The 15,146-nt window shown below is 46.9% G+C and overlaps 1 protein-coding gene across 1 annotated transcript; it reads left to right on the top strand.

Moving 5' to 3' along the window:
* The first annotated feature begins 461 nt into the window (after positions 1-461).
* LOC119540712 lies at positions 462-14,140 on the top strand. The gene is given in 7 exon segments (XM_037844690.1): positions 462-556; positions 2,191-2,433; positions 2,435-2,712; positions 3,296-3,534; positions 4,012-4,062; positions 13,548-13,625; positions 14,012-14,140. Coding segments are annotated over 7 exon segments (1,113 nt in total).
* Positions 14,141-15,146: the final 1,006 nt, after the last annotated feature.

Genomic DNA, 15,146 nt, shown 5'->3' with positions numbered 1-15,146 from the left:
AGCAAGAGAAAAATCACAAAAATGAAGACATCAGAATGGCTAACTAGAAGAGAGTACAGGAAGGAAACTGGGTAGGTAAGTAGGGGTAAGATTATAAAAATCCTTGCTCATCTCTTCAGGAAGACTGGACATCATCTGGAGGCAACATGTGAGACTTTTGAAAGGTTTCCAGTTCAGGCAGAAGATGAGTTGGAGAAAGCAAAACAAGAGGCAGGGAGAAAGTTAAGCCACTACTGCATTATCCCTGATTAGGAACAATGGCAGCCTGAGTTCAGCCTGTGGCAGTAGAATGGAGGGATAAGGTGTAAACAGAGAGATATAGAAGAGGTAAAATAATAGGTCTTGCTATCTGATGAGAAGTGGGAAGGAAGAAAATAAGTTCAGGATGACTGCAAGTTTTTAGACAGAGGATTGGGTGAATAACAATACCATTCACCAAGAAATTGGGAGGAGGAGGCGATATGAGGGAGGAAGCTGAAGAGTTTCATTTTGGTCAGATTGAGTTTGAGGTTCCTGTGGGATATCCAGTTGGAGATGTCCAGTGGGCATGTAGCAGGTATGGAATTCAGAAAAGAAGAGGTATAGCCATATGAGCAACTACTCATGGTTGGTATTTAAGACTTAATGTGGGTGAACTAACCCAAGATGAGAATGTCAACAGTGTCAAGAACACCAGGAAGACAACCAGCGACATTTAAGGGGAATGTAAGCAGGTCGCTACCTCTAGCAGACTTTGTAGTGGCAGTTTGGGGAGACAGCAGCTTTGGAATGCACACATCAAATTGTGTGAGTTTGAGGAGAGAGAGGGCAGGGAAGAAGTAGACCTGGCAGATGTAGACTCCTATGGAGCCTGAAGTAAATGGACCTGTAAGATGGGTGATAAATAGGCAAGAATGTAGTAGGGAAGAATATTATCACTTCATGTTCTCATTCCCTATTTATAAATAAAAGCCTGTATTTTAACTAAATACATTGTTAACTGACGTTATGTGTCCTGCCTGCTTCATCTCAATTAACCCATGTCTGGTAAACATCATCATTCCCATTTGACAACTGAGGACACTCTAATGAGATCACATGGATAATAAGTCATTGAGATAGAATGGGAGCTGGGTTCTTCTCTCCAGAGAGCCCATGATCTTGAACATTACTAGTATCAAGAAGATGGAGAGAAGCAATTCCTCCTCTCCCTCCATTCCTTAGATTTTGCTTCATATTTCTCATATTCTTAATTCTAGTTCATGCCCTTAACATTCTTGCCAGTTTTTGCAAAAACATCCAATTTGTTCCTCCAAGCTGCCTCCGGGAGGACTTTCTTAATGCACGGGTCAGATTATGTCACTCATTTGTTTATAATAATCTATTACCTGGAGGAGAAAACCCCCGAACTCCTAAGCACACAGCCAGCAGCCATGTACACTCGGGCTCCCCTGCCTCTCTGATTCAGCCCCACCCTTTCCATTTACTTGCTACCCCTTCTGCCCTGCAGGTGGCCTCTGCCACCGTGTTCTTTCCCTACTGCTCCTTCTGGGGGAATTCTGCCCCTCCTATGATTCCAGTGACATGAAGATCATCTCCATCTGAAGCCCTAACTGCTCCCTCTGCCTCCAACTCTCATAAGTTTCTTCTCTTAAGTTGCTGTGCTCCAGCCCCTCCTGGCCTCACCCACTGTTTTTCACAGGCTGGTTTCCCCTCTTAGACGTTTAGTTTCTCTGAAGCAGGGTGTTTATTATTAAGAGCTGGAAAGGACTTCAGAGATTATTTAGTTTAGTCCTGCACCCACCCCAACCACCACCCCACCACCCCCACACACACACACACACACACATGCTTACTGGTTAAGGAAACTTTGGGCCAGGGAAATTCTATGATTTATCCAAGGTTACATAACTGGTTATGACAAAAATTAAAAATGTATATTTTATCATGTAAGCATGGGAGGTAGGAAGTGGCAGGCTTAGGGGAAGTTAGCAAAATACTTTTGTATCCACAGAATAATCAGTTATATTTTATGGATTATCTAATGATTCATTAAGAGAGCAGCAAAGACGAGGGTAGGCAGAGAGAGAGCCATAGAGAACACACAGAGAATGTAATGAAAACAAAGTTTTTGTCCTGGCCAGGGTCTAGGTCAGAGTGCGGTGCCCTGGGTCAGCGGGGTTATTACTACACATTCTCTGGAAAAAATAGGCGGCCCTGGCACGTGGCCGCTCACCGCCGGGAAAGCAGCCGGAGGCCGTGCGGGCGGCGGGTGGCGGGTGCACCAGGCTCAGCCTGGCCCGCCCCCCTCTCCCCAGAGCTCTACGTGTACCAGAGGAGGAGCGCCTGCTGTGAGTTCAGTGGAGCGCAGCGCTTCTTGGAGAAAGACGTTTACAACAGAGAGGAGGTCCGATTTGACAGCGCCGTGGGAGTGTTTGAGGCTGTGAGTGAGCTGGCGGATAACTGTGAAGTACTGGAACATCCAGGGGGAGTTCCTGGAACTGAGACGGAGAGCCGTGGACACGGTGTGCAGACACAACTACGAGTTGGACAAGGGCTTCACCCCGAAGCGCAGAGGTGAGGGGCTGGGTCGGAGAGACGGAAGGGCTGGGCTCGCGCAGCAGAAGCGCGGGAGGTCGCTGTCCGGCCTCCGTGCCCCAGTGCGTCCCAGGCGGGGTGCCTCAGTGCACGGGAGACGCCAGGGAAAGCACCGGACTCCCTGCTTGTCGAACGGCAAAGAGCAAGAACATTGGATTTGTGGATCTTGCTGTAAACTTTTTTTTTTTTTTTTTTTTTTTTTTGGTGTAGAAGCACAGGAGACATAAAGTTAAACGAAAAATGAATCAAGCAACTTCATTTCTTTTTTTAAAAAAATAAGGATACCAGACTGATAGATAAAGGAATGTTACTGACTGAATATATTCTGATTTCAAAATAATATTTGACAGGATCATGCATCCTTTTGAACAAAATGGAAAAATGTAAAATCTGATAGCTTCATTAACTGGTTAAACATTTCCTGCCAAAGAAGATTAGTTACTAGAATATAGGTTTATGATGAAAGCGCTGCAGAGTGCCCACTTTGACCCTCTCCTATTCTTCTCTGCTTTTCATTATGTGTGACAAGGTCATTCTTGTAACATTCAAACTTCTAATTCTGATTTTCCTAAGCTGTCCCCCAGCCTTCCCCTCCAAATAGCTTAGATGATATGTATACATTTCAAACACCTTGAAATCAATTCGGTAAAAGAAACAGCTAAAAGCACTGCTTTAGCTGTCACAGATGTCCTAACAAGGTTCTTCTCCCCACTTCCAGTCCAGCCAAAAGTGCACGTCTCCCCCTCCAAGAAGGGGCCCCTGCAGCACCACAACCTGCTTGTCTGCCACGTGACAGATTTCTATCCAGGCAGCATTCAAGTCCGGATGTTCCAGAATGGGCAGGAGGAAACAGCTGGGCTTGTGTCCACCCACCTGATCCGTAATGGAGACTGGACCTCCCAGATCCTGGTGATGCTGGAAATGACCCCTCAGCAGAGAGACGTCTACACCTGCCAGGTGGCGCACCCCAGCCTGAACACTCCTGTCACCGTGGAATGGAGTGGCCCCATGAGACCCCACATTCTGAAGATGCTCTGGTTCTGGGTCCCCTTATTCTGTGTTGGGTCACTATACATTGGGGTAACACCACCCCGTGTTTCTCCTAAGCAGCTCCTCAACTGGTTCTGGGCCGAGAGCAGTGGACACCTGGTGAACCCAGCACATGTTCATCCCTGACCTGGGAGATCCTAAGGAAACTCTCCGTGTCAGAAAATCTCAGAAGGCAATCACCTTCCCAATAGGCCCTCAGACATGGGAACTGACCTCTCCCTTCAGCCTGGGAGCTTGGACTTAATGAGCTGCTGTGAGGGGCAGCCACCAGCATGAGTGTTTGCATCCCTGTGGAGGTCAGCACCCTGAGGCCCAGCCCCTCGGGGTGCTCTCCGCATCCACAGGGTCCAGACTGGCCTTGTCCTCTCCCTTTTCTCTCCACAGTGTGCTAGCTCAGGTTCCAGGGTCTCATATGGGGCCCAGGGGGTGCGGCAGGTGGGTCAGCACTGGCTGGGGTCTGTTCTTCCCAGGGGCACAGTCTGATTGTGCCTGCAGCAAGATGCTGGCTGGAGTGGGGGGCTTGGTCCTGGGGATCACTCTCCTCATAGGGAGCATCATTCTCCATTTTAGAAGGCAGCAAGGTAAGAAACCTTGCGGGACGTGGTTGATATTTGCCTTTTTGCTGTCTCTCCCACCTGCTCTTCTTTGATAGAAAAGCTGAGGCAGAAAAATAAAAGCACAGTGCACAAGAGGCTGCTGAAATCACAGTCTGAAAAGGCAGAGAGCCCTGAAGGGAGAAAGACACCCAGAATGGGATCTTGTCCCAGTAAGATACTAGAGACTCCCCGTTCCCTCATTGTGCAGGGTGCTCTTTTAAGCCTTGGGTTGGCTTCCATCTACATATGGGACCTGCTTTAATTCCTAGTGGCACGGACAATGGGTTGCAAATGCTTGTATAATTTTCTAAGTTGGCGTGGCTCTTTACTCCGTGGCTGAATACATTTTCATTTCCATTTCCATTTCGGGACAAGGACCTCAGCCAATAGATGGTATTTCTGCTCTCTTCTTCCTTGGTAGGATGTAATTCATCTCATTGTAACCTGAGTATGGGGGCAGCTAATGCTGCTGTTATGCAAAATACCAGAAATGTATTGGCTTTTATAAAAGGGGTTTTTTAAGTTACAAATTTACAGTTTTAAGGCCATAAAAGTGTCCAACGAAGGCATCAACAGATGATACCTTCACTGAAGGATGGCCGATGGCGTCCAGAAAACCTCTGTTAGCTGGGAAGGCATGTGGCTGTTGTCTGTTGATCCTGGGTTGTGTTCCAGCTCCTCCCTCAGCACCTGTGCATTCTTGGTTCTTTCTCCCAGGACATTTCTCTCTAAGCACCTGGGGGTCCTGTCTTAGCATATCCCAGGGCAACTCTGGGCTTCATCTCTTAGCTAAACGTCCTTCTATCTACATCTCAGGCATCATCAAGTGTCAGTGGCGGTGTCAGCTCTTAGCTTCTCTCCAAAATGTCCCTCTTAGACGCTCTGAAATCCTTCTGTTTGTGAGCTTTTTTACAGGACTCCAGTGATTAAATCAAGACCCACCCATTCATGGAAATAAATTAATCAAACGTTTTTGCCCACAGCTGATTGAGTCATATCTCCACATAAATACTCAGTTGAAAGATTCCAACCCAATCAACACTAATACATCTGCCCCCACAAGATTGCATTAAAGAATATGGCTTTTGGGGGGACATAATATATCCAAACTGGCATTTACTGAGGATATCATGTCCAGGATATTATAGGAAGTGCCCTGATGGATAAGGAGAAACTTTCAGAGGCTGTACCTTTTTTACAAGCTAAGTTGAATTGCCCCCAACTCTTTGTCTCATTTTCATCTTTGGGTGGACGTAAGCAATGAGCATCACTTTGCTCCATTGCTGAAGGAAACCCCAGAAACTCTCTTCCATTTTTTTCAGGTCAACACTCAGCCTCTCTCTATAATTGTTTTCTCTCTTGAGCTCTAGAGGAAAAGGAAACATAGCCTCTGAGCTTGGAGTGTCTTTCTTTTTCTCCACAGGGCTCCTGAACTGATCTCAAGGACCACTAGTCCCTTGGAGCAAGTATTTCAAATATCTCTGTTGTCTAGCAACCTCCAGGCCCTAGAAAGGACTTGTTTTAGTTTGCTAATGCTGCTGGAATGCAAAACACCAGAGATGGATTGGCTTTTATAAAAGGGGGTTTATTTGGTTACACAGTTATAGTCTTAAGGCTATAAAGTGTCCAAGGTAACACATGAGCAATCGGGTACCTTCACTGGAGGATGGCCAATGGTGTCCAAAAACCTCTGTTAGCTGGGAAGGCACGTGGCTGGCGTCTGCTCCAAAGTTCTGGTTTCAAAATGGCTTTCTCCCAGGACGTTCCTCTCTAGGCTGCAGTTCCTCAAAAATGTCACTCTTAGTTGCACTTGGGATATTTGTCCTCTCTTAGCTTCTCTGGAGCAAGAGTTTGCTTTCAATAGCCGTCTTCAAACTGTCTCTCATCTGCAGCTCCTATGCTTTCTTCAAAGTGTCCCTCTTGGCTGTAGCTCCTCTTCAAAATGTCACTCACAGCTGCACTGAGTTCCTTCTGTTTGTCAGCTCATTTATATGGCTCCACTGATCAACTTAGACCCACCCCAAATGGGTGGAGCAACACCTCCATGGAAATTATCCAATCAGAGTCATCACCCACAGCTGGGTGGGGCGCATTCCAAAGAAACACTCCAAGAACTACAATCTAATCAACACTGATAACATCTGCCCACACAAGATTACATCAAAGATAATGGCATTTGGGGGACACAATACATTCAAACTGGCACAGGACTTTAACGCTGAATTGTGCCCTGGACACCAGTTTCTTAGCTTCTGCATTTTAATTAATTTGTACTTCCTCTTTCACAATTTCTCCAGTTTATTGAGTGCCCTTTCCTGAGGAATATGAATCACCTAACTCCAATATTATTGACTGCCTTTCTCCTTGAGAGTCAGGAGGTGGTCATCTGCCCGGGTCTGTGAGTGCAGTGTTTAGTGACCACTGGTCCTTGTGAAGTGCCTTCAGAAAAGTCATTGTTGCTTCACTCAGGCATGGAAAAGTGAACTGCTTGATGGTGATCAGTTCTCTTTGTTGAATAACAAGGGCAACTGATAGTGAACCTAAAATTTGCTTTATTTCACTATGGATGCCCAAATCCATGTTGTACCCAAACCAGGGAGGAATGGGACCATTTCTCTCAGTAATCCCAAATGGAACAGACACTGAGCCTGGCTTTTGCTGCTGAAATTCATCCAGGACTGATTAAGCATGTCAATATTAAGAATATGTTTTCTGAGTGTTAAAGTCAATATAGGATCAGAATTTCAAATAACAGATACATCATAACACATTATAGACTTCCTTTTACATCATGATTTGCATCAAGTTATAGAGGCAGACTTATCCCATAACACTGTTCATCAGACCATCCTAGACCCTCTCTCCTTGTGAGTCACATGCAAAAGGATCAAAGAGATTTGTACACTAGCTTTTCCAGATGTAGATCTGCTTTTAGAATACAGTTTATCATGATTTTTGTAAATTATTTTAGTTGTTTGAGACAAAGAACTCATATTTGCTTCAGCCATTTTTCATGATATGGTGTGCCACGTAACTTCAAACTATGTATAATAGTAATCAGGAAAACTTTTATTTCCTATAATATCCATAAATGAATACGAAGTTTCAAAGACAACAGGGTCTTACCCAAACATAAGTTTCCCTTTCTTAACTGACCTTCTTAAAGGTGACTACAGGAAATCATTCTGATGAAATATGACTATCAATCAGGTTTGATGATTTTAAATATTACTAGATAGCAATCCCAAAGAAGATATAGAGCTTAATCTATATAGTTATTTATCATTCTGAACTTAGTACAAATGTTTTATGAATCCTATTAGCATTTAAACAGTTCTTGAAAAGTTAAAGTTACAAACATGCAGATGAAAGTATCCTGTGAAGTTTTATTTTTTGCTCAATAGCTAAGAGAAATTAGACATGCTTTCTACTCTTTGATATAGTAGAGAATAGGGGAAGCCCAGCTCTCAGTGCCCCAGATTAGAAAGGATGTCCCGGCCCACGGGACGATCAACGGAAGCTCCAAGTCCTGTGAAGGAAGAATGGTATGGGACAAGAGACACGAAGAATGACAGCAAGACAGGTTTCTGATCAAGCTGCAAAATTTTATTGAGGAGGCTGAGCATATATACTCTAGGGTAGGATGGGGGTGGCTAGTAAGGACGGGTGGTGATCTAGGATTGGCTGCTGCTGTTGCTAGGGTGGAAGGCAGATGTAGGGGGATTGGCGGTTGCTGTTGCTGGGGTGGAAGGCAGATGTAGGGTTAGCGCTTTTGGCGCGAACCGCTTCCGTAAAGAAGGCGGAGGGCAGCCCAAGCTGTTGTTGCATCAGCCCTGGCGGCCATGTTTCCGGCATTGCTGAAAAGTGGACTTCATGCATGCTACCTTAATCGCCCACAACAAGAGGAGACATTGTAATTTGATATATCCACTTTCAATCATCTTGGTAAAAAGAGGGAGACAGTCCACCTCCTGCCCAAAGAATCTCATATTCAAGGAGACTGAGCATTTGTGAGCCTTTTATCTCCTGCATTGCCTAAGATAAGAGAGTTTCACTAACAGGATTTTAACAACAGACAAACAAATAAACCTCATCAGCAGAGGGCTGAGAAATCAATGTTTTAATACTTTTTGATTACTTTACTATTATCTTGAGTCATAATCAAAAGGGACTTAGTTGAAAACACATTTTGACTGATAGCTACCTTATAAAAAGAACCAATGGATTAATTTGTGGCTTGACAAGGAAAAGGAGGTCTCTCCTGATTTTCTGCTTGGCCAAGAATTCCTCCTAACCTGGTCTCCTCCAAGTACAGTCATAAAGCTGTGAGTCAACTCAGAATTCTAAGCAATGAGTAGGGTTGCTTGTCTTTTGGGGGGTAGAGGCTTGTCATATAGAAACACGAAAAGTAAATAAGTTGATGCTTCTTTCCGTTCCCCCTTTTAATTGGGCAATTGCAGGGTGTTTTTAATTCTCATGAGAAATGCTTTAAAGTTTTGAAGAAAAGGCCAGATTACCCACTGCAAAGGAGGTGAATTTAGAGTGAGGCTGTTTAGGGCAAGAAATATTAAATAGGATGCTATCTCCACCTAGTGGCCGAGAGTGGAATCTAGACTTGAAACAAGAAATACGAGAAGCGTCAATAATTTGGGATACTCCAACATTCTTAAGAAAAAAAGTCAGAGAAGTGAGGCTTACAAAAGAATGCTAGTCAAAGAAACATAGCCACATGGACAGGCTTTGGCAGCACCGGCGCTTCTGTGGTTTGGCTATGCCTTTAACAGCAGCTGTGAAAATATGCTAATCTTTGCTCTGTTGCCAAACCAACCCAGTTAGATTTTTATAGAGTTGAATATAAAGAAAACATATCAACAGAAGGCAACCCTTCAACATCAACTTTGTAAGGAAGTTCTAGGATGGTAGAGAGCCCTTGTGTCTGTAAAATGAGTGTGATCATCAGAGAATATTTACAGTGGCTCCACCCAATAGAACTTTCTGCAACGATGGAAATGTTCTGTATCTGCACTGTCCAGTAGAGTAGCCACTATCCACTTTGGCTATTGAGCACTTGAAATGCTAGTGGCTAGTGCAACTAATTGGCTAATTTTTTTAATTTAATTTTATTTTAAACTATCTAAATTTAAATTAGTGTAGCCGTATGTGCTAGTGGTTATACTGGACAAGCAGACTAGAGTTTATAATCTTGCTCCTCTCTGAGTAGTTTTTCATGGAGGAAGATCGAGCTGCAGGAGAAACTTCTAGAGAACTGAAAGATGAAAAAGCATTTGAGAAGCCAAGGAGGTTGGAGAATAAGTATCTGTTCACGGCTAATTCGATTTCAGGATATCAGCATCCCAAAATCATAAAAGGCCCACTTGTAAGTTAATAAAATTACAAAAAAAGTTTAAGGAAACATTACAAATAAAAGTCCAGCTCTAGCAAATACAGAAGCTACAGCCATTGAAAATATCTTGGCAAATCCTTGACTCATGCTGTTGGAAAGTGCTGGGAACCAAGACAAAGACAAACACCGAGAGAGAGCTTATAAACTTTAAGGACACATTTCTCTCAGCACATACAGAAAGGGGAGCTTCAACAACCCCTCCTTTGATTTACCTTGTTCTTTCTGAGTTAAAAGAGCTTTGCCCTAAAGATTAAGCCAGATCTTCTCATGGGAAAGGACAAATAGCCCTAGTATCCCTCTCCAGATTTGTTACAATATTAGATTTGTCTGAGGATACCTGACACTCTAGTTAAGACATTTTTGGCAAAGAACAATATTTAAGAATTCCAGAGACTTAGAAATACAGGATCAAAGGCAACTTTTAATTAGGAAACCTAATCCAATAAGAAGATCCATTTTGAATATTAGAGTAGAAGCAGAAGAGAGTGTCTGAGTTGGCAGGATTCTGATAATATTAAAGGGAGGTACAAAGAACCAAAAAAATTTCTATGGTGATTTCACCAGCCCAAGAACATGTAATTTGGATTTACTTTTTGTATTTCTGGGAAGTGGAAAAGCTCCTACTTAAATGGTCATGGAGGGGCTGGTCATATGTAGACAAAGGAATCCGTCTAGAAGGAAGTCAAGGAGAGAAATACAGTAGACACCTCTTGGGGTGTCTCTGTGATCCCACCTTACCTTGAAACAGTGCCCCCAACACCCCTCCATTCCCAGGGCCTCTTACACATCTGTTCTGTTGTTACACCATCCCCAGCCATAGAAAATTGGTTCTGGAGAGACAGTTTTCCCAAGCCAGGCCAACCAGATTGTCTCTCCAGAAGTCTGATCTATGGGTCCCAGAGACATGAGATTTAGGGCAATTCTGCCGAGTAGTGACCATGGCCATACTCCAGAAACAGAGTCCACAAACCCCTGCTCCTGGGGTCCCCAGGGATGCCTGCCTTCTTCCCTACTAAGCCAACCCTTCCTTCAATTCCTTTAGTACCCCAATATTTTTACAATAAATTCTCCTTGGGGCTTAAGCTGTTCATAATCAGATCTTACTCTTTGATACAAAAATAAATTTAAGCAGTATAGGGGTTTGGACAGCACTAAGATCCGAAGTGTAAAAGGAGAGCCACGTGCTCCAGATGCCAGTGTGTCAGCAATAACCAAGACAAGGAACTAGAACCAAGGTAGCTTGGCCTCACCTGTCTTTCCAGGGCAAAGTCTGTCATTAAAGGAGGAATTATTCCCTTACAGAGCAAATACCATCTCCATTTTACAAATGATGCTCGTGTTAAATGAGAAAGCCGGTTAGAAGCAAAGCACCACCAGCAAGCTAAATGGAGAAGCCCTCGTTAAGTACATAGAGAGGCCTTGTGCTGGCTAATGTTGCCAACACCCCAGCCCTTAAGTCCAGCCTCTACTCAAACCTGCTCAAACTAGACCACCTGTCACTGCGGACTTTTCCAGCTGATCCTTCTACTCCTAGAACCCCAATTAAACATGGTAGGTAATACTTTCCACCTTTTCCCTTACCCTAACACCTCTGAAACATGTTCATTGGTTTTTGTTTTTGGTTTGTTTGAGCCCATAGATTTTTCATTCTGAAAAGTAAGGAAAACCTTCAGGTATTAACAGAATTAACAGCAACTGGAAAGTTGCAGTTATAAGAAGCCTTATTAGCACTAGTAATATAGGTCTAATGTATTGGGTGAGGAGTATGGGTCCACTACCTGATCCAGTAAAAGCCAAGACCCTGGGGAGACGTGCACACAACATAGGAATATATCACCCACAGCCAACCTACTACTACTCAACAAACTCTGGCCCCAGCATCTATGGAGGGGAAGCGGTGAGACCAGGTACATGGCCTCTACATGAAGCTCAGCCCCCTAGAGCTCCCGTTATCTCGGCATCATTGTCTGTTATACTTTGGAAAACCATCCATCTATTTCTTGAGAATTAAAAGAACTTCAGCCTGGAGAAAGGGTGTTACTAATAGAAAGAGAGGCCAGAGCCAAGTAAACAAAATGGATAGACGTGCTCCCGCCGACAGAGGGGGGGTGGTGTGGTGGGCTGGCTCTCATTGAGCACTGTGCTCCTTCCAGCATCTGGCTGTTTGGGGCGGCCCTAAGGAGGCACACCTATATTTGTCCCTGGTCTTCATTCAAGGTCTCCCCCACTGAGATGAGTCTGCGGGCAGTGCCTCTTAGGCTTCCCTGTTTCCAAGAAGCTACACTGAAGGTGAGGACAAAGGCAACAGGAGGCCAAGCACAAGCTCCCAGGGGTGACTTCTGCTGACTTCAACAGGTCTGAGTTGAGAACCACAACCAGGGCCTTTGCCCGTACACTCTGTGAATGGCACAGCCGTCCAGGAAGCAGGTAGGATACGACCCTGATGTTCTCTGCCAACCACACCAAGCTGGCAGAAGCAGGGGCTGCACAACCACAAAACTAGGTCACTGCCCCCTACTACACAGCAACTTATTTCTCAGGCAGCAATCTTGCTTGGACCCACTCCCTCCCCTCTCTTCTCTTCACTCCCACCTACCCTGATCCGTTCAGAAACTACAAATCCCAGCACACATCACAGCAAAGAGAGGGTAAGAACAGAGATAATCAATTCATGGCTCTCAAAAACAGATGGTGCTCCCTGGTCCATATTTCACAAGTTGTCTTTCAGCCATGAGTCATAGATGCCACAACCAGCTGTCTGCAATTCCACTGCTCTCCCCATCCCAAATCCTCTCCTCAGCCTCCAAGTGTGCACGACTGCCTCCAGCCCATCCCCACTCCCCACCCCCCGCCACACACACACACACACATCCTAATCCAACTTTGGTGGGGCCCTGCTGGAGCACAGCTCCATCGTATCACTTACCTTTCAAAAGCCATCACTGACTCCTCCTACTTACTGGGTTCAAGTTAAACTACTATGAGAGGTAGTCAAGACTTCTCAGAATCCAGCCCCTCCTATGACACTTCATGTAATGACCCAGTCAGACCCAAAGCAGGTCCCCAAATACTTTGCCTCTCCTTTATCATCTCCCACCCCCATCTGGAAGCTTCCATTGGAGCCATTGTCAGCACCCACATACCCAGATGCCAGGTACCTGCTCTACCCACGCCCAGCCCCACCCTGAATGCCCCTCCCCTAGAGCCCTGCTCTTAAACTCTTTCCGATGTTTCCTTAGAGCCTGCCCCAGGCTGGGGGAGTAGGGGAGAAAACTCCCTCTGCAAGGAGAGGGCTGTGATCTCTGAATCCTCAGCCACAACTTGGCACAAAATCACTCATGAACTAGCTCTAGATGGGGTTGATTAGCACACTACTTGAATAGGCTTTTGTGGGTTGGCCTGAGGACCTAGCAGCTGTGTATAAATGTTATTTGAGTGGCTGTATGGCATTGTTTCCATGGAGAAAAGCGCTCTAAACTCTGAGCCTCTAACTAAAAGTGACCTTTTTTTACACTCCCCTTTTGTGCGCTGGGGGCGACCTCTATGGGTTTGGCTCCAACCGCAGTGAGAGCGCTGGAGAAACCTCAGCTCCGGCCCAGCGTGGCTGGGGGAGGAGTGGGTGCGGACGGAAACGGTGGGGGGCATCTTCTACTGGGCTCAGGCCAGGAGGCGGGAGAGACGGCGGGAGTGGGGTGGCAGCGCGTGGGGGAAGAGGGGTGTGGTTTGGTAGCCCTTCGGACTTGAGACTGGGATGTCCCCGCCCCTCCGCCCCAAGATAGAAGAGATCCCGGAGGGGATTCCTTCTCCATTCGGCCTCCTCCTGGGTCGGGGGTAGTGTGAGTGAGAGTTCAGTGAATAACGAAAGAGGGGCAGCGATTAGGGACGTCTAAAGGACCAGAATGAGTCCGCTTGCCTTGCAGCGGATCGACGCCTCGGCGCCGGCTCCAGGGGGCAGCAGAGGCGAAGAGATGCGCCGAGCCAGAGGCGCCGGCGCGCAGGTGGGGTTTTCACTTGCGATCCGTTTTCTTCCCCACCCGCCTTTGTGCGGCTGGACCTCTAGGTTTCCACAGAAGAGTTTCCTGGGATTGAGAATGAGCTGACTCCAGGGTTTCAGCGATTGGGGTCTTGTCCTTGGGGAGTGGGGACGATCAAGGCTGGGCGGTCGGGGATCCGCAGGCAGGAAGAAGTACGGGGAGGAGGGGCGGGGAAGGGACGCTGCCGGCGGGACTCTCGGCCCGCCCGCGGACACACACACACACACACACGTGCACACACGCGCGTACACTCGTCTCCCTCTCGGTCTCTGCAGCCCGGCGTCCAGCGAGGAAGGGGCGTCCCCGTTAGGACGAGGCCCTGGGAGTGCGTTTTTTAATCTTCCGCCCAGAATGGGCGGGATCAAGAAATGCGGCGTGAGGGTAGGGAGCCCCAGGAGGGGCAGGGAGCCAGCGAGGGATGCCAGGGTGCCGCGGCCAGACCTGGACCGATGGGGCCGACCCGGACGCCTATCAGGTAGACACAGAGCTGCTGAATAAGCTGGGACAAGGACAGCTCCGGGAGGGTGAAAGTGGGGGCGGCCGGGGGAGGGAAGAGACGAGGCGGGGACCGTGCGTCTTGAACGACGCAAACAGAAGCCTCGAACGAGCTGGACGCGAATACAGGCAAGAACGGAAGGCCTGGCCGCGGCTCGGGCTTCTCCCGCCAGGACTTGGCAAGCCTGAAGGAGAGGGATGCGATGACCAGAATTAAAGGTGTAATAATGTGGACTTGGCAATGGGCCTCAGGGCCCTCATCTGCAGAGCTTAGACCAGGCCATCTAAGTCTCCCTCTGCCCTGCTGTCCCTAAAGATGAAAGAGGTGGGCGCAGAGGGGAGTTGGAGAGCATCAGGCTGGCAGGCACAGCCAGAACCCTCGCCAGGGGGACCCTGACCCCCACCCAAAGTTACTGGGGCCTTGGTTTGTGCTTCTGGGTTTGTCACCCAGCTTAAACTCTGGTCTGGCATCCCAGCTGGACAGGGCCATCCAGGGACTAAGGGTTCAAGCATCCATTTCTGGGAACAGCCCGGCTAGGAAGAAGGGGTGTTGAGCAGGCAGTGGGGAGCTGAAATAAGTCAACACAAGCAGCACACTCATACACCCCAGGAGGAGACAATCACATTATTTAACCATTAACCAGAATGGACCCTGGTCACAGAGCTCATGAGGGTCCTGGGTGTCCCCTCCACTCATTTGCCAGATATTAACCCTTTAATTGCAGGATTAGGGAAGGTGAGGGGGTTTCCAGGGGAGGGACCAGGTGGTCAGGATGGCAATGGGATATTTGGGGGCTCAGGGCCATGGCAATTTACCAGGTACTATGGAAGAATTTCCATATTTCAACAACCTGCTGAATACAGGTCCAGTATCAAGCAGTCCCTACCAGACCCAGACCAACTAAAAGACAGAGAGGAGGAGGGAGCCAAACACCTGGTGGGTAAAGAGAGAGCAGCACCCCGGGGAGAGAGAGTCAGAGCCATGAGACG

The sequence above is a fragment of the Choloepus didactylus genome, chromosome 7, assembly GCF_015220235.1.
Source record: "Choloepus didactylus isolate mChoDid1 chromosome 7, mChoDid1.pri, whole genome shotgun sequence".
In the NCBI taxonomy this organism is placed as follows: Eukaryota; Metazoa; Chordata; class Mammalia; order Pilosa; family Megalonychidae; genus Choloepus; species Choloepus didactylus.
This window is presented reverse-complemented; position numbering and strand designations above follow the sequence as displayed.